At 51.5% G+C, this 19614-nt stretch overlaps 1 protein-coding gene across 1 annotated transcript in view; it reads left to right on the top strand.

Annotated features, from left to right (window-relative positions):
- Positions 1–19614, top strand: part of Cyth3 (cytohesin 3) — a 93591-nt gene that overhangs the window by 72888 nt on the left and 1089 nt on the right. Inside the window, exons 3-9 of the mRNA XM_055598504.1 lie at positions 789–853; positions 1283–1349; positions 8234–8352; positions 12499–12579; positions 14745–14857; positions 15055–15203; positions 16209–16320. Of these exons, the coding sequence (XP_055454479.1) occupies positions 789–853; positions 1283–1349; positions 8234–8352; positions 12499–12579; positions 14745–14857; positions 15055–15203; positions 16209–16320 (706 nt within the window). The remainder of the gene's footprint in view (positions 1–788; positions 854–1282; positions 1350–8233; positions 8353–12498; positions 12580–14744; positions 14858–15054; positions 15204–16208; positions 16321–19614) is intronic.

The following is a 19614-nucleotide window of genomic DNA, read 5'->3' as shown; positions in this document are numbered from 1 at the left end:
AGCTCTGAGTTGGACCTTGTCCTTGGGGCTTCATAGCTCTTACTTTAAAGAATCATAGCAAATTATCACTTTAAACGTTTATAGTATTTTAAATTCTGTGTCTGTGTGTGCAGGTGCCCATAGAGGCAGGGGAGTGGGAGCCCCCAGAGCTGGACTGAGGCAGTTGGGAGCCACCTGTTTTTTTGTTGTTGTTGTTGGTGGTGGTGGTGGTTTTTTGTTTTGTTTTGTTTTGTTTTTGAGCTTAGGTTGTCTGTAGAGAATAGCATGTGCTCTTAGCTTCTGAACCATTTCTCTAGCCCCGTAAGGTTTCTTCTCTTAAGAAGGGAAGTCATGAGATTGATTGGCAAACCTGAGGTCTACCTAGACATATCTGGGTCTCCCCTTCCCCTCAGAATGCAGGCTACCCATGTTATATGTCAAGACTACAGTGAGGCGAGCTAAGGACCCACTGCTTGCCTTTACCTGCTTTTATATGTTTTGCTTTCTTCTTGATTTTTCACATAAGCACTTAAGACCCCTGCGATGTGTCTGACAGGAGGTGAACATTGCATGCGCGTGTGTGTGTGTGTGTGTGTGTGTGTGTGTGTGTGTGCGTGTGTGAGCGCATGTGCATGTGTGTGTGTTTGCTGTGCTGTGCTGCCTCTGACTTTGAGTGTACCTTATTGATACAGGTGTTGGGTTTTGGCCTTGTGATGCTCATCTGAGAAAATGGAAGACCAGGGTGTGTCTCCAAGCCTATTCGTACAGGACAGTTAAGATAGATGACCTAGTTCCTTCTTTTCTGACAGAGGCTGAAATATGAAATTGCAGAAGTGATGACAGAGATAGATAACCTGACCTCAGTGGAGGAGAGGTAAAGCGTTTATGACTCACCCTCTTTATTCCTGCCACCTTCCTCTAACTGGGCTCACCAAACTTCAAGCCCTGGGTTGGGAAGTGGGGGCCCTTTGGAATCGCCCATTCCTCCTTCTGCCTCCTGTGTCCTTAACAACTTTGCAGGTCTGGGAATAACATGGGGATGCTGTAACCTTTCTGTATCACAGGAACAGCAGTTTTAAGTTCTTTCAGAAAGGCGCTGCTCTTCACCATTAGCCTTTCTGGAAGAATTGTGTGAAAAGCTGCTGCGACAGCAGCCTCGTCTGTGGATGGTGGTGGGCTCTGCTGGACACCACTGTTTAGTGTCGCAGGTTGACCTGAGCTGGAGAAGGCACAGGAGGCTGTGACTCTGCTGCACTCCATGAAGTAATCACTAACGATTTTTAAAATTGTTTAAAACCAATAGCAAAACTACTCAGAGGAACAAGCAAATAGCCATGGGAAGAAAGAAATTCAACATGGACCCCAAAAAGGTGAGAGAATAGTTCTGGCCTTCCAACATGCAAACGACTGACTGGTTTTAGTGACTGACTCTCTTTGGACCAAGGTGAAAATGTTACCTCATGAAAATATGGAGTTGTTGTTTCATTGTGTGACAAGCGGGGTGAAGCAGGTTATTGGGATGAATTGTGAACGGGGCCTAACGGCCGTTCTCACAGTGTGAGGCTCTGAGTACAGGTGTAATCAGTGGGAGCCCCTGGGCTCACTGTAGGGAGCCCCAGGTTCAGGGACCCCAGCTGGCCCTGTGGTGTCTGCCCATGTCATCCAAGGGAAGCAGGGCTTAGGCTGTGGCGAATTGCTTCATAGGCTTCACTTTGTGTTCCTTTTTACCTGAAAAGTATTTTTATGTGTTTTACACTAATTACTGATTCTATTTAACTATTTATAATTAAGTTGCTCAACAAAAGAGCTCATTTAGTCTGCATATAGCTTTTTACTGGGGGAAAAAATTACCAAAATCATTTGGTATTGTAGACTTGCATTAGTCAGCTTGAGCTGTTGTAAAAAAATAACACAGACTGAAAACCAGGCCAGGTGGTGCACACTGTAACCCCAGCACTGGAAGGTGGAAACAGGAGGGCAAGAGGATCAGAAGCTCAACATTGTCTTGACCTACAAAGCCAGCTAGAGGCCAGCCTGGGTTGCATAGAAGGAAAGAACCCAGACTGGAAGGCTGAGGCCACAGACCCTTACTTGTCACAATTCCAGGCCTACAGGTCTGAGCTCATGCTTGCTCAGGAGGCTGTGTTCTGGTGAGGCTCTTTTCTCAGTGCAGATAGCAGCCTCTTTCTGAACCTGGGTGTGGAGCAAGCTGAGGTTAGTTTCTCTTTGCATGAGGCTACACAAGCCGACCCTAGGGCCTTGCCCAGATGAGCTTATGTCACCGTGGTTATCCTCACAGGCTCTACCAGACTGTTGCAGATTTGGGCCTCAGCGTGTGAGTTCTGAGAGACGCGCACACATTTAGCCCATAGACACACCAGCACTCTCCCTTTCAGCTCAGAGTCCTGTTCAGTCCATTGTCTTAGTGCACCAAATCATCAGCGTGATTAGTGTCAGGCTAGCAGGGACTGTTCGTCTCTGAGTGGGGACACTTGAAGCAAGGGGCTTTGGTTTTGTTCAGTGGGCTGGAGTCTAGAAGGAGCACTGGGGTTTATAAATAAGTCAGGAAAGGATTGATTAGATCAAGGAAGTCTGGAGCTGTATTACCAGAGACTGCTGTGTCAGGCACAGCAGCGAAACAGTATCTTCTAAGGTTTAAGCAGGGAAATGATTTAAAACTGAGAACTCTGTCCAGACTGTCCCTAGTGAAAAAAAAAAAAAAAAGTGACATTTTTAGATATGTGGGGACTCAAAAAGTTAGTCACTAAGACCTCATCTGGTTATTCATTGAGAAGCCGAGTAAATATACCTAAAAACCAAGAAACACACCCATAGGGCTCAGAAGGTACACAGAGCCAGGTGTGGTGGGGAGGAGGGGCCAGCAAACCTAAGTCTAAAAGAAGAAGATTATGTGAAAAAAAGTTTTATCTTGGTCTATTTTATAAGAAAGAAGAAAAAGGAGAAAAATAAAGACAGCTGAGGTATTGCTAGATACATACAAGTTAACATGTCGAGTTTGGGTTGCCATTAAAACCAGGGATGGAATAAGGATTATAAACTAGTGGGAAAGGTAGAATTAGGAAAGCACTGTATGACAGCTGAGGTGCCCTGGGCTGCACAATGGGACCTTTTCACAAATCCTCCTTCAGAAAGACCCTCCCCAAAGCCCACCGGATAAGAGATGCGAGGAGCAAGTTCAAAGAGGTCATTTCTTACCATAAACATGGAGAAGATGGTTCAGTAGGTAGGAACACTGGCAGACTGGAGCCCCAGCAGCCAGGCGACTGCCCACATGCATCATGGCTCCAGCTGCAGAGACCTGGAATCCCTTTCCTGGCCTCTGCAAGCCCTGCATGCGCGTGGTGCACAGACATGCACGGCGGCAAGGCACCTATGCTCATGAAAACAAACTCCGGCTGTCTCTCGGTTAAGATGCCCTTCGGGGAAGACTGGAATGAAGGGACAGGGGGAGGCACTGGGCGAAAGGGCTGGATTTCTATTCTGGGTGTGGTGACACAGGCCTTTATCCCAGCACTTACCACACACATGACTTAAGACACAGAACTATACCTTCCTACAGAAGACAAGGAGTCCAAGCTGAAGGTACAGGCAGAGTACCCTTCACACTTGGACGCAGAGTCTGTCCGGGCCTCTCCCTAGCTCAGGTGATTGACAACAGGTGATCTTAGCTGTGACCATACCCTCTAGTGTCTTGTGCCTTCTCTGCTGTGCCCCTTGCCCTCTCGCCCTGTAGTCCAGGCTGCTCTAGAACTTGAGATAGTCCTGCCCCTGAAGTGCTGAAGCCGCAGGTGTGCGCCACCACACACCTGCTTTAGCTGCTCTTTGAGGACACAGGTCACTGAGCTCAAAGCTGGCCTGCTCCTGTTGACCCTGCTTGCCGCGCCTCACACCTGATGCAGCCCTTTCTTACTTGAAACTACTTGCATGGTCCCTGGCTTTTGACTCTACATCTGCTTACGATCCATATTAGACTCTCATCACTCTGACAGATCACTTACGGAGTTGAAAGGAAGAAAGATTAGTTTGGGTCATGGTCTTAGAGTTTTCAGTCATGGCCATCTGGACGCGTCACTTGGGGCCTGAGGTGGGGCAGAACATTATATGGTAGAGGGTGTGGCAGAGGCTGTTTGCTCATGTAGACAGGAAGCAGAGAACAGCAGCAGGGAAGGGCGGATAGACCCTTCAACAACAGGCTCCATCAGCCCACTTCCTCTAACCAGACCCTGTCTTCCACTGCTGTGTTCAACCTACCGTAAAGAATCTTAACATCAACGAGGCCAGAACACTCAAACTCTAAGCTAGTCCAATCTAATCATGTCTGGAAACACACAGACACACTAAGAGGTGTCCTCTGATGGAGGTGTCTCCCAGTCCGCTCAGGTTGACCACATTAGCCATCACAGGTTCTCTGGCCTGATCACAGCAGTGGCCCCTTGTTCCCATGGTCAGGGAACAAGGGGTTCCCTTGTTTGTATCTCTTGCAGAGGGAACTCTTCTTTGCTGGACCCCGCATGTGTCCCTCCTGCGACTCATAAGGAAGAAATGACCTTGTTCTGACCATTTGACTTTTTTTAAAGATGTATTTATTGTGTATACAGTGTTCTGTCTGCATGTACACCCACAGGCCAGAAGAAGACGCCAGATCTCATAGATGGTGTGAGCCACCATGGCCTCTGAGCCATCTCTCCAGTCCCCCCGTTTGACTTTCTTACTTCTTCCAGAACAGTTGTGTTGGTTACTTTTCTCACCACCATGACAAAAATGCCTGATCAAATCTGCCTGAGGAAGGAAAAATGTATACAGGCTCACAAGTCAAGGGGTGCAGTCCATGGTGGTGGCGAAGCTTGAGGTGCTGCTCACACCACATCTGCAGTCACACAGCGTACAGGGACACTGGGGCTCAGCTTGCCCTCTCCTTTTGACTCAGTGCAGGCACGCAGCCAGGGCAGGGGTGCCACCAGCACTGAGCTGGGACTTCCCACATCAGTTAAAAGTCTTGTGACACTCCCTCTCAGGCAAGCTCTCCTCCTAGGGTTTCTGAGTGCTCTCAAGTTGGCAGTTGAGATCAGCCATTTCCTAGGTCTTTGGGAGAGGGGGCCAAGGCCCAGGGCAGGTCCTGACCATCTAGTGTGTTCCACATTCTCACTGTGACCTGGCACAGGCCTGGGGTCCCAGGGTCTGGCACTCAGCTTTGAGACCACAGACCCTGAAGCTCCAGAACAGTAGAAGGGGAGAAAAGGCCGGATGGCAAAGATGCAAGAACCTCTTAAGGGCACTGGGACTGTGTGCTAGGGGTCATTGAGCTCTTAAGGGGGAATGGCTACAAACTCAACCTCTGGGGCATTGTAGTCTCAGTCAAGATAGTCTCCAGCAACCAGGCCTGGACCAGACCCATTTCTGTCTCTGCTTCCTTGAGCCCTTTGTTCCAGAACCCTGGGTACTTTCAGGTGCCCTTTTCCCTGCTCTTAGCAGACTTCAGAGTAGCAACCTACAGTTTACACTCACTGTTAGTCTTATGAATCCTAATAACGCTAGCCAGGGAGTGATTGATTTTTGACCTTGGGGTATCGGACAGTAAAGTTCTGCCTAGCCTTATAATTATTGCCCTTCCCTTGCTGACCCCAAGGGAGCTATCCTTGTACTGTGTTCTCCTGCTGGCTTCTGGCTCACCATCCATACTTATGCCTAATTCTCCTCATCTGGATGGTTAGTGATGGGGTGTGCAGAGTGTGTGTGGCTTCACAGTCACACCCAGATAGATGTGCACATTCATGCTCCTACCAGAAACCACAGGAGTTAACGTGTGACTGTCAGACTTAAATGACACTACGTGGCACACAAATTTTAGTCTTCGAGCATCTTGACAAATTAAGAAACAAAACTCTCAACCCAGAACAGAATGTGCGTGCGGAATATTGTAGGCCACCTTTCTGGGGCCACTGTTTCGCAAATCCATTCCCCAGGTATCCCACACTAGCACCAAAATTAGGTTTGCTTTTTTTAAATCTTGCATAAGCAGAATGAAAATATACCTGCCTGGGTCTGGGGAGAGGCTTCAGTGGATGCAACACTTTCTGGGCAAGCTTGAGGACCAGGGAGTGGTGCTCCAAACCTGCGTGAAACCTGAGCAGGTGCAGTGTCCGCCTGTGCTCCCTGCGTGCAGGAGGCAGAGGCCGGAAAGCTGGGATTGGTAGCTCTAGGTCCCAGGGAGACCCTGCCTCAATCAGTTAAACATGGAGCACCATCAAGGAAGGCCTGGCATCAACTCAGGCCCCCACACAGGAGAACTTGCTTGTGCACGTCCACATGTGTGCACCACATACACAATAGCTGCATCTATTTACACTCTCTTGTGTTGTCTCTTGCTTCGTGCCAGGTCTGGGAGCCTCTCGTTCATTTTGTTCTTTTAATCTAGCCACAATCTTCCATCTTCTATCTTTATCTTTTCTCTTACTGGTTGTCTGTTGCTGTCTGAAGTTTTTGGAAATGCTAAATAAGGCTGCCAGATGGATTGTGGGTGTGAGGAAGCCAAAGCAGGCTTAGGCCTGGGAGTTTGAGCTGGAAAAGCCTCTCTGAGTTTGTAGAAACACCTCTTAGCACATAGATATCAGAATTCCCTGTGTTCTCGCTAGCCTGGTATAAGGTAGCTTGAAACCAGCTCTCAACTTGTGCAAGAGGTGCTTTTGCTATTGTGGGGGGTCCTGGGAGTTCTGAGAGGTACTGCAGTGCAGCTGATTTAAGCCTGGGACAGTCCTTGTCTCTCGAAACTGCCAGCTACACTTTTTGCAGGTTCTTCAAGTAGGCATGTGTTTGGCTGGTGTAAGCTCAATGGTAGTGTAACAGGTAACAGAAAATCCAGCCCCTCCCTTCCAAATTGGTTATACAGTGGATTTTTATTTTCTCATATAGTTGCTGTGGCAATTGGAGGCTTCTAAGTGACAGGAGCAAGATGCTCAGTCTTTCCCTCACATGAGGGAAGCTGGGTTTCTGGTCATTGCATGGAGCTCAAAGTAGGAAGAAGAGAAAAGACATTGGGAGACATCTCTAGGTTTCCATTTATGTTGGCTTGCCCAGATCTGGGTCACAAGGTCACTTGTATATAAAGGGGCCTATAAAGCAATTATTTGGGGTAAGATGGCCGAATAGAAGGGTTGGGCTGGGCCAGGTGGCAAGATGAGAAAAAAGCTCTTCCCACACAAGCCTGATGACCTGAGTTCAGTTCCTAGTGCTCAGGTAGAAGGAGAGGGCTGAGCCTGAAGGCTGCTCCCTGACCTCCACACATGCACTGTAGGGCAGGCATACACATGACACACACAGTCGCAATGAGTAAGGAGGGCTGGATCATTAGGTAAAGGTACCACCAAGCTTGAAGACTTGGTGGACGTTCCATTCCCAGGACCCTGTGCTGGAAGGAGAGACCCAATTCATGTCAAGTTGTCCTCTGACCATGGCCGGCACCTAAGCTCACCCACGTAAATAAATGTAATTTAGATTTTTAGTAAGTTAAAAATTATTTCTTTTTGAAAAGGTGGGCCAAGGCTGCCGGGGAGCTGGCTCAGCTGCTCTGCCTGAGGACTGAGGTCAATGCCCAGCACCCACATGGTGCTCACAACATCTATAACTCCTGTCCCAGGGGATCTGACTCCGTCTTCTGGCCTCTGCAGGTGCTAGGCATGCATGTAGGATACAAACATACATGTAGGTGAAACAGTCACACACATGAAATAGAAATAAAAAATTTGAAAAAGGTTGGTGGTTGGGGTCAGGTGTTGGTTGCTCAACCTGCAGCATCTCTCACCACAGTCAGGTTCTGTGAGGCAGGAAAAAGCTGTTTCCCTAAGTGTTAAAAACCTGATGGTGGTAGCCGGGCACGGTGGTACATGCCTGTCCCAGCACTTGGAGAAGAAGAGGCAGGTGGATCTGTATGAGTTCAAGGCCAGACTGGTCTACAGAACAAGTCCAGGACAGCCAAGGCTAGAGAGAGAGACCGTCTCAAAAAAGCAAAACAAAATCTGATGATGGGTTTTTACTGCTTGTGTAATGCCTGACAAACACAGTGGCTCACTCTTGAATGGACTAAACACACTGTGGTGATTCGGAGAGCATGCGGGCCCCATAGGTCTCTGGCATTTTCACCGAGTCCAGGTTACTGCACAAAGCGTGTTTCCAACTTTGAAAATGGGCCGTGAGCTGCCCTGCTGACCTGCATGTTCCATCTCGCCCTGCTCCTCAGGGCATTCAGTTCCTAATTGAGAATGACCTGCTGCAGAGCTCCGCAGAGGATGTCGCCCAGTTCCTGTACAAAGGAGAAGGCCTGAACAAGACCGTCATTGGAGACTACCTGGGTGAGAGGTAAGCAGAGGGGCCTCTCACAGCCTTTGAGCTATAGGGACAGAGGCGACTGGTCTCCAAGTGAGGACAGGGTATTGGGACACCCGGGCATTTGGGATCTTACCACACCAAAGGTTAAAGTGGACCAAAGACCTAAAGCGAAGAATTGAGACTTAAGTACCAGGGAGGAAAGGTGGGGTGAGCCCACGTGGTCGGGACTTACACGTGGCTTCTTAGCTATACAGCAGAAGCACACACAACAGAAGAGGGAGCAGGTGCCTGAGGCTCAGGTTGGCTCTGTGGCCCATGGGAGTCCTCCTCTCAGTCACCAGGCTCATCCCCTCCTATAAATGCCCAGACTTGCCAGGGGTTTCTTCCCTGTCCGTCTGCTGGGTTTTGCTTTGCTTGTCTTTGCGGGTTTTGAGATCTGATCTTGTTGTGTAGCCTAGGCTGGCCTCACACTTACAGTGGTCTTCCTTCTTCCTCTAAGGGCTGGGATTACAGGGCTGTTCCAGCATTTCCTGAAGGGCCATCTGCTGTGCTTGGCTGAGGCTAGGCAAGAAGGGAGCTGTTTAAAGCCCAGCACTGCTCACTCACGCAGTTCTGTTCCTAGCTTTTTATTTAAAGCGCTTCATCTAAAGTGGAGTGTTCCCCAGCTTGTTCAGGGAGGTTAGTACTACCTGACACCAAAACCAGATCCATCAACAAAGAAAGCCATAGTCCAGCATCTTAGGAGCATAGAAACGATTTTTGTTTAGCAGATTAACAAACGAGACACGGCAGCATATGAATATTATACCAAGTGGACTCACATGTGCCCTCACGGTCTCTAATGACCATTTACTTTTGTCCGTCAGTCATTCATTTGTTCACTGCTGGCATCTCTAGCCCAGGACGGTTAGTGCAGTTTACACGTCAGTTAAAGAGCTTTAGTGATGCTTAGTGGTAGAATGCTTGCTTAGCATGCATGAGGCCCTGTGTTCAGCCCTGAGCAACACACATGAGCCCGCACACACATGCGCACGCTCACGCACACATGCATGAGCTGGTCATGGTGGCACATACCTTTACTCCCAGAATTCTGGAGGTCAAGGTCATCTTCAGCTATAGCCTGAGTCCTTGGCTAGCCCAGGCTGGCTGAGACCTGTTTTGAAAAAAACACTATAGTAATACATCTATAGAGCACAGCCAAACTCATAGGAACATCGCAGTAAAGGTGGCAAAGCGTTTGGCAGAGCTCAACACTGTTTCATGACAAAAACCCTCAGCAGAATATTAGGACTAGAAGGGATCTCCCCTCAACATGACAGAAGCCTCCCGTGAAAAGCCCACAGCTCATGCCAGACCTAATGGTGAAAGACTGAACTGCAAAGAGCAAGACAGTGTGATTGCATTACTGCTCCTCAGCATGGCACTGGACGGGTCACATAGGCCGCAAAATGAAAAACTAAGATGTCCATGCTGGCGAGGTAGAGCAGTTTGCAGATATGATCCATGTGTATAGAAAACCCTTCTGAAAACCAAGCCGCTGTGTGGCCACCTGTAGTCCCAGCACTCCAGACAGAGATGGGGTTGGGGAGGGACCCGGTGAAATCTGGCTTGCTGCTGTAGCTGAATGCATGAGGGACCCTGCCTCAGAAGTAAAGTTGAAAGTGGTTGAGGAGGACATCTGGCATCAGCCTCCGGCCTCCACACATGTGTAACTAAACACACCTGCCTGCCAATGTACTTGCAAGCAAGCATGTGTACACACCGCACCTACACACACGTGCTGTTCTAATTTCATTCTGTTGCTGTGATAAGATTCTCAGACCAAAAGCAACTTGGGCAGGAAAGGATTTATTTGGCGTATTTATATAGACGTATAGCTCAGGGAATCTAGAGCAGGAACTCAAGTGAGAGCAGCATTCTTTTTACTGGCTTGCCCACTGGCTCTTGCTTGGCTAGCTTTCTTTTGTAGCCCAGGTCCTCTTGCCTAGGGACAGTACTGCCCACAGGGAATAGTCATCAACCAAGACAATCTCTCACAGACCTGGCTACAAACTAGCCTGATTGATAAAGTTCTTAAATTGAGGTTCCTCTTAGCCCCTCACTATACACAAGGGTTTAGTAGGGGTCCAGGACACTTATGTGAAGCCACTGAGTGCTTAGAAAGAGCCAGGGGCAAAGCATCATGGTCCTGTAATTGCAGGAGTCAGTGGCCAAAGCCCAACAGTTGAAGAAGATGAGGTGAACTGAACATCACAAAAGAAATTTTAAATGAAACATTTATTTATGTGTGTGTGGGCGATAGGGTGCTGTGGCCTTTGGCAGATGAGAGGACAGCCTGTGGGGGCTGCTCCTGTTTCACATGGGCTCTGGGGTCAAACTCAGATTGTCAAGCTTTGCCTCAAGTTCTTTACTTGCTGAGTCAGTTCATCAGGCCCAAATTATTATTGTTCGCTTCAGAGAATACTATTAAGAGAGAGGGAAGAAAAGAGAAGAAAAGAAAAAGCCAGAGGTAGTGGCGAACATTTAATCCCAGCACTCGGAAGAGCAGAGGCAGGTGGATCTCTGAGTTTGAGGCCAACCTGGTGTACAAGAGAAACCCTATCTCAAAAAACCAGGGAGATAAAAGGTGGGAGAGGAGATAGACAGAGACAAAGGAAAAGGAGAGAACGAGACAGTTCCCTCAAAGAGGGAGGCAGGTTGACCAGCCCCAATCCCAAACCCTAAATGCTGTAGAGGTGGGAGTCTGCCTTTGACACAGCTTCTGGGTGCACCGCTCGTAGAGGTTCTGATAAGCTACTGTGGTCACAGGTCTTGTCCTTAGCTGTGGCCCTAACCTGGTGCCACTGTGTTCCTCCACACTGAGCAGCAGCGGGCCCCGTGTGTCTGCTGCTGAGCCACTTGGCCAGTTTAGTGGCTCATCTGACAAGTGTGGTGTTGCGGGATCAGAGACTCAAGACACCCATCTTGTCTTCAGGGACAGTGTGCCTCCTAGGAAGGTCTCATCGTGCCCTCTTCTGGGGACACAGGCTAAGGAAGCACCAAGGGCCCTAGAGAGAACCATGCCACATCTTCCCAGCCAGAGTGCTGTTTCCCAGCTCCTTTCTTTTAACTTGAAACCTCCATTGCGCAGGGGTCCTGTGGGCAGACAATACTAAACTATGGCCACAGCTTAAGCTTACAATGTGTCTGGTGTTTGTGTGGCACAGACTGTGGTTTTTATGCCAGGCTTTGTCTGTTCTCCAAGGATGGCGGATGCCAGGTGTATCCTGTGAGGTTATAGGCGTCCTGTGACAGGGTAGACAAACCCAGGCCTTGTGCTTCAGCGATGCCCACAGAACATGTGGTCAGCAGGCTTATGGCAGGACTTGAGCTAAAATCCAGTGAGACACACTGACACATCATTTTTTTTTATTGCTGTTTAAAGAATTGCCTTATTGTATTTTCATGTTTCACTTTAAAAAAACCTGTGTGATTTGGCTTATGGTTTGTGCCCAATATCCAAGCACTTGTGAGGCTGAGGCAGGAAGATTCAAATGAATTCCCTAGGTTATAGTTCCATGCCGGTCAAAGCTACAGAATGAGACCTGATTTCACCATCCTCCAAAAACAAAAGGAATCAAAAATCCCAAATGTGATGTATTGGTTTTTTCCCCCAGACTTTCCTGGGTCTAGTGCATCTTAGGTTTATGGCCTGAGAGTTTGCTTTGCCTTTTCTTACACCCCAATTCCCATGTATGAAGCAGAGACCATGACAGGGCCCCGCTCAGGGCCATTTTGAAGGCTCCAGAATGTATAGAGAACCCCGGGTGAACTTGTCATTGAGTGCTTGGCATTGGCCTGAAGATGTACTGAGGGTTTAATGGTGGAAACACTCTCGAGACAGCCTCTCAGCTCTCCTTTGCATCGAGCCTGGCAACTGGGAGCATGGGTGCATGCCTGTAATCCCCTCACTTGGGAGGTGGGGGGAGGAGGATCCTGAGTTTCAGGCCTTCTGCAGCCTAGTGAGGCTCTGTCTCAAAAAACAACACAAATAAAAATTCTGAAAACAGAATTTACAGTGAAGAGCATGGTTGCTTGTAGTGAGCTAACGTTATCTGCCAAGGCCCATTGTGGAGTAAGCCTTAGCTCCAAGTATCTCAGATGTAACGTGTTTGCCTTGTTTCTGTTCTTTCCTAGGGATGACTTTAATATCAAAGTTCTTCAGGCTTTTGTTGAGCTGCATGAGTTTGCTGATCTCAACCTTGTCCAGGCTTTAAGGTGAGCGTGTGCCTCACTGCACGCGTAGACAGATGCCGCAGCCACTGAGTCACTGCATGTGACTCTGGTGGACCCCCAGGAACCCTGCAGTTCTGGCGGCTCAGCCTCTCCCTCTGGGCGACACTCAGCAGTCAGAGGCAGAGGCCAGACTTGCTCTGACCCCCTGTACTTGTTGTTACCATTGTGTTGCCACAGCCAATGTCCCGGGAAGAAGGCCTTAAAGAAGGCTTTATTTTGGCTCCCAGTTTGTCATGATGGGGAGGGCATAGCACTGCTGCCTAAGGTATAAGTATAGACAGTAAAAGATGGAGATGGTTTTGCAGAAAGGAAGCTGAGCTCGCTGCTCTCCATAGAGCTTTATTAGAGCTCCCAGCTCCCAGCTGTAACATGTCTTGGAAATGGCAGAACCACCATGTAGAGCATGGTGGGGTCCTGGAAGAGCCAGACAGAGCCTTGCGTTCTGAGGACAGAGATGGGTTTCTTGCTCACACGGGTTTCATGGAGGTGGGAGGTAGTAGGGAGAAGTTCCGGTGCGTGGGATGACGTCATCATTCAGGACAGGCTTTCCTCACACCTTTCTGGAAACACTGTCAAGGACAGACCCACAGGTGTGTCTCCATGGTGATTCTGTACATAGTCAGGTTGACAGTGGAGGTTAGCCATCACACCTGGTATGTGTGCTTGCTTCCCATGCCTTGGACTGTTGTCAACAGATTTGCACTCAGGCCCCAAGCTTCTGGGCTTGCGTGCCAAGGAGGATGTCGCTTGAACCATCAGGTGTCATTCTGTGCCTTCTGTCTTGTCTGAGGAGAGCCCCTGTCACTGTAGATGGCATGGGAGTGAAGGAGGGCGGCCCTTCATGTTCGGTGCTATTCTGGTGTCTACGGTGTGTTCTTTGGCTGCCACTCAAGCTGCTCAGAATGATGTAGAGTCCAGTGTGGGTGCAGGAGGATGACAGGCATTGCTGATGCCTGTGTCACTGCTGAGAGAAGCTGCTTGCTGTGGGAATAAAGTGTGAGGCTGGCCAAGAGGTCCTCAGATTAGTGGGAGGAGGGAAGGCACGGTTGGGTGGAACTGACGAGGATGGAGCGAGCACCGGGATGGGGAGAGCGGCCTTAGGTCGGCGCTGCTGCCTGTAGTCTGGAGAACTGCCCTAAGGACAGGGTGCTGCTGGCCTGCTGCTGAGGCGCAGGGAGAGGTCTGTGGTGCGTTGGTGGCCATGTGGAGGAGAGGGCGTGTCAGAGCTGGACCTGGCTCGTCTCTGTCTTGAAAGTGGGTGTGTGACATCCGGGTGTGGTGCTCTTGATCCAGGATCTGCAGAGTGAGGGCTGATGATGGCACGAATACCCCTGGGGTGGGGGCAGGCCCAGGGGAAAGAGCCCTACTTCACCAGCCTGCATAGGAGGGAGAGCCCAGGGCAAGGGGAACAGGTCTTTCTCTCTTGTATCACTGTAGCAGCCATGTCATAAGACTGAAAGCAGTGCAGAAGGTTTTCTCCAGCCTGTAGATCTGACCTGTGCTCTCATCTTCATACTGAGCCATTGCGGCATGGCTGTCCCCGAGCAACTGGGTGTGAGCCTCACTGGCCGGGGAGACCCGAGGGAGCAGGCCAGCCATCTAACCTTGCCCTCAGTGCTTAAGGCAGACAGGCGGGAAGTGCTGGTGGGTGCCTTGCTGCCCAGGAAAGCCAAGTGCAGAGGAGTTGGGGACATTGGGCAGAAGCCACAGTGTCACACAGGGCGACTTCGGAAGACAGCAACATCTCTGTGCTTCTGGGCTTTGATTCCGGAGTGACACCTCAGCCGACCCGGCTGGGGCCTGGGAGATGCGGGTGGGCACTGACTGCTAACTGGCCTTGCCTTTGTCCTGCCAGAGCTGTGGCAGCTATGGGGGTGGAGCATGCCCTTGTGATCAGCTGGTACATGTACTAGATAACAGGAGGGCAGACATACTGGGATCCTGGAGGGGTTTAAGGCATCCGCAGCAGCTCATGAAGAATTGTTTGTAGTTACGCAAAAGCAGCCATTAGCAGTCCTCAGTTGTCGGATAGGAGACCAGCTGACTTCATGGCACTTGGACTGAGCAGGCAGTCTCCCTGTGGTGTAGGGCCCACGCCAGAGCTGTCCTCCCAGGGCCGCTCAGGGAAGCATCCTCTGGGTCCGCAGGCAGTTCCTGTGGAGCTTCAGGCTTCCTGGAGAGGCGCAGAAGATCGACCGCATGATGGAGGCCTTCGCGTCACGATACTGCCTGTGCAACCCTGGTGTCTTCCAGTCCACAGGTCAGTGGCCTGCCACATCCCTGAGTTGCGGTGCTCCTACCAAAGCTCCCCATCGCCCTCACTGCCTCTGTGGGGAGCCGCCCCTCAAAGCGGGCAAGCACCCTGCCAGGAAGGCAGATAGGCAACACTTCTGGGCCCATCCCCATGTGGAAAACTGAGCCGAGCTCCAAGCCTCCCCATCTTGTGGCTTGTTGCAGATACGTGCTACGTACTGTCGTTTGCCATCATCATGCTCAACACCAGCTTGCACAACCACAATGTGCGGGACAAGCCCACTGCAGAGCGCTTCATCACCATGAACCGCGGCATCAACGAGGGCGGGGACCTTCCTGAGGAACTGCTGAGGGTGAGTCCATGGGCGGCCTCCTGTCTGTGCTGCTTTCATCTCTGCGGCTGTGATAAAACGCCCCAGCAAGTGCAACTTTAAGGGAGGAGGGGTTTGGCTAGGTTCCATAGGGTCTGCCATTGTGGGGAAGTCAGGGCAGGCACTTGAAGCCCCTGCTCAGGTCCAGTCAAGAGCACATGCGTGTTAGCCGGTCTCAGCTCACATTGTCTTTTATGCACTCTAGGACCCATGCCCAGGAAACAGTGGCAGCCACTATGAGGCTAGCTCTTCCCTCCTCGCGGGCCAGCCTGGTCTAGCTATAATGCCTCCCCACGGCTTTCTCAGGAGATTCCAGATTGTGTCATGCTGACAACCAAGACTAGCCGTAGAGACTAACCATAGTCTCTTTCCTTGACATCTTTTGGGGGTTTTCCTCCTCGCGTGTATGTAGAGCTCAGTCTTGGGTTTCTCCCTCAGTCACCCCTGTGTGCACACGGGGTATGTGCGGTGGCGGCCTGTGGGGGTCAGCGAACCCTGTGCCGGGCTTGTCCTCTCCCACCAGATGAACGTGAGCTCTGCGGGTGGAGCCTGGGCTGCCAGGCTTGGTGCCCAAGTGCCTGAACCTGCCGAGCTGGCCTGCCACCTCCAGGTGTTCTGGTGTTGTGTGGAGACAGGGTCTTTCAGTGGCCGCTAAGTCCCAAGAGTCCTCCTGTGTCTGCCTGAGAGATGACACATGTCCTACCAAACCTCGGTTCTTCTCTTACGTGGGTGCTGGGCGTCCAGAGTCAGGTCCGCATGCTTGCTGGCAAGCATTTCCTCTCCCAAGCCATTTCCAGGCCGCTCAAGTTATGTTAATCCTCAAATACTCTTAGTCTAATAGGAATCAATAATGCTGCTTACTGATTTCAAGAGCATCTTCCAGGCATCTGCTCAGCCTCCCGGCCTCTCAGGCTGCATGGCCATGCTGTGCGGGAGAGAGGAGGGCTGCTTCCCGGCAGTCCCTGACTGGCTGCTCTCCCCTTACAGAACTTGTATGAAAGCATCAAGAATGAGCCGTTTAAGATTCCGGAAGATGATGGGAATGACCTGACACACACGTTCTTCAACCCGGACCGAGAAGGCTGGCTGCTGAAGCTGGGTGAGCCTGGCAGGGCGGAACCTGGCCCGCACCCCTCCGCCCACAGCAGCACCTCCCGAGGGCTCCTTGTCCTGCTCCTCCTGTGGAGCCACAGCCCCCAGCTACAAGGCAGAGAGATTAAAGAGAAAATGCAGTGAAGCCAGAGCCCATTCGGAGCTGCGGCCTCCCAGAGTGGGCCAGGCTTGCAGCCCTCACTGCACGAGCCGTCCCAGACAGCTACTGAGTTAGTGTCCACGTGAATCCGGGTGGTTCTGCCTGAGAAGCAAGTGCCTTTACCTCACAACCTGTGTGCTTTCTCGTGCTTTGGCGTGGCTGTGATTCTGACGAGTGGTTTAAATGTGCCTTCTTGTTGTTTTCCTTCTGCCTGTGGCTCCCACCTTTCTGTTCTGTGACGGGCTGTCCCTGCTTGTCCTGCGTTAGGAGGTAGGTACCCAGTGGCTTCCTCCCCTCCCCAGCGGCTCATTCTCTCCCCCACGTTGGTCTGTGTGAAGCTCCGGTCTGTGGTTGCCATTCATCTGATCCATTTGGCTTTGGACGTGGCTGGGGCAGCATCAAGCAGACAGACGTAGTGTGTGTGACACCCACTCCAGGACAGGGCCCGGAGCACTTGTGGCCAGAGGCACATGGGGAGACTGTGTGGGAACAAGCTTGGCCCCCACCTCAGGGCCTGCAGCAGTGAGGAAGCTGGTAACCAGCCTGTCCTAACAGTGCCACCCCCCACCTCCACCCCCACCAAACAACAGCGTTTACACCTGTGCAAAGGCTTCGCATTGGAAACTTAATAGTTTCCTGCGTTTGGACAATTAAGGTTTTTAGGGTTCACTTGACTCTGGGGAGATGAAGTGTCACCTCAAATTGACAGTAAAACCTGTGACGTGACAGTGCCCTATCTGGGTACTGTTATTGCCGTGCCGTAGGAAAGACATGAGGGATAGACTTCTGATGATTTTATTTAGAGACGGATCAAAGGAGGAAGGGCAGCGACATGGAGGCATGTGACAGAGACAGCTCCTTACCCGATGGGTACTGCCTGAAGGTCTGCTGCTCCCCTGGGGAATTCTGGCCTTGGCCGTTGTTCTTTGCTCTCGCTGCCAAAGTTCAGAAATGTTGTCAATGTTGGCCTTAAAAGCTATGACACTAACCTTGAACCTGGACCCCTGAGTGACATAGATACACTGGACCCTCAAGTTACAGTGTGCTTGTGGACATGGACTGGAAAGGAATGTGTTCTGAGGCCCTGGCCGCTGACCAGGAGCCCCGAGAGGGATGGTGGCACCGCCAGCTTTCCAGCCGCTCGGGTGGCTTCTGCCGCCAGAAAGAGGCCAGTCCCTAAGACAAAAGAAATGAACGAAACCAAGGCAGGGGTTGGGCATTTAAGGGGCCCTGGAGGAAATGTGCAGAGCACTTTAGCCATGCGCCCGGCCCAGCGCAGGAGGGTGCAGGGACCTACGGTCTGCCTTCGTAGGGGACGGACGCTGTGTTCACTCTGCTCTAGGGAGAAAGTCTGAGGCCAAAGCCAGCTTGGCATGAGGCATTCTCCACAGATAGCATTCCAGCAAGCTGCTGGGCAGGGTCAGCCTGCTCTGGCCTCTCCCAGGGTGACCTCTCCCAGGGTGACCTCTCCTGGTGCCCTTGTGGACTCTGCCTGTAGGCCTCCCTCAGTTGTATGGGGCGCAGACCAGCATTTGCTAGAGCCAGCCGAATCTTCTCCAAAGTGTCAGGAGGCTGGGACACTGCTGGAAGCACTCTGGGGTCTTGGGGGGCTATTGCAGTGCTGGATTTTGAAGCATTCATCAGAAACATAGGATGTAGTTAAGCTGAATTGTCGCGGAGGAGAGGTGTCTGTCACATGTCGATGCGTTTATGTGTGCGTGGCCCCTCACATCCCTACAACGACGATGAAGGGGGACATAGAACCATGGCCATGCTTGGAAGCGCAGCTCTGTGCACAGGGCTGAGTGCGGGATGGGTGCGCAGACATCCCGCTACCCTGTAGCAGAATCTGCTGTGGCTTCAAGTTTGGGGCCTTCTCTCCCCTGCTAGACCTGTATCCAAGCTGAATGGTAACCTGCTGGGCAAGCCTAGAGCCCAGCCCAGCTGACCCTGCTTGGCGTAGGCGCGTCCTGGCCCAGCTTCCCCAGTCACCTGGCCATGTGGCCAGTGGAGATGTCCAGGGTACAGAGCCCAGGCCTTCCACCTTCCCAGATACCCCCTCTGGGCGCAGAGCACAGAAGGGCCTCACAGGCAGGTGCTTGGCAGCGCTGATACCACAGAGACGTGGAGCTGTTCTGCCAAAAGAGGGCCCGTGGCTGGGAAGGGCGGATTTGCATGTTTGTTTCCAAGTGCTGCTGTTGGGAAGGTGGCCTCCGCCTGCGGCTGGAGGCACCAGTGTGGCTGGGATGAGTGTGGTGGGGGTCAACAGGCGGGCTTGAGGGGCTTGAGTTGGGAGCCTCGGCCCAGGAGCACACCCGAGGGAAGCTAGCATGGCTAGATCCTGCCCTGGCCTTCTCTGTTTCTCCTCACCAGAGGACTTAGAGACAAGAGTCTGAACTGATTTTTTTCTGTTCTCCCCCCCCCCCCCCCCCCTGGGATGGGACTTCCATAATTCCCAAGTTTCCTGTGTGAATGGGGCGAGACAGGCCCCGACTTCGGGCAGCAAGGGGTTCAGGAACAATGGAGGGAGAAAGGTTTGACTTGCTCCAGGCTGGGGAAGCTTGAGGGAAGGCCCTTATGGCTTCTTTGGGCACAGGTGTGTTCCCTGGTGGCAACTTGAGGGAGAGGAGCTTGGGGCTGGCCTGGCATCCCAGTGTCTCTGCAGACACTCCCTGTCAAGCTCCCTCCCCTAGCCCTGCTGCCTCCTGAGTGGGAGGCCCCATTAGGAGCCTGGGCAGCTCCATTCTCACCCCTGGGCACCTCTGTGCGTCACACAGCCCATGCACTCTCAGGACTCTGCATTTGCCTGAGGCGGCTGCAGCCACAGCCCGGGCACACTCCCCACTTCCTGGCACGGTGTGGAGAAAGGCAAGCTGTGCCTGTGTGCTGCCGCCGTTCCATCCGGGCGCCTACAGTGCCATCTCACCTGGAGCCCCTGCTAACCCCTGAATCTGTTAGCACAAGCAGCCTGTTTTGTTGTCTTAAACTTCTTGTCCAAAGCAAAAGCTGTCAGTACAAATAATTTTGACTGATAGAACCAAGTATGTCAGGGTGAAAGGGTTCCTTTCTGTAGTAAAGAGCAGGTACAGATAGCTGTGTGTGTGTGTGTGTGTGTGTGTGTGTGTGTGTGTGTGTGTGTGT

Source organism: Psammomys obesus, unplaced genomic scaffold (assembly GCF_907164565.1).
Source record: "Psammomys obesus unplaced genomic scaffold, mPsaObe1.curated_primary_1811, whole genome shotgun sequence".
Classification (NCBI taxonomy): Eukaryota; Metazoa; Chordata; class Mammalia; order Rodentia; family Muridae; genus Psammomys; species Psammomys obesus.
This window is presented reverse-complemented; position numbering and strand designations above follow the sequence as displayed.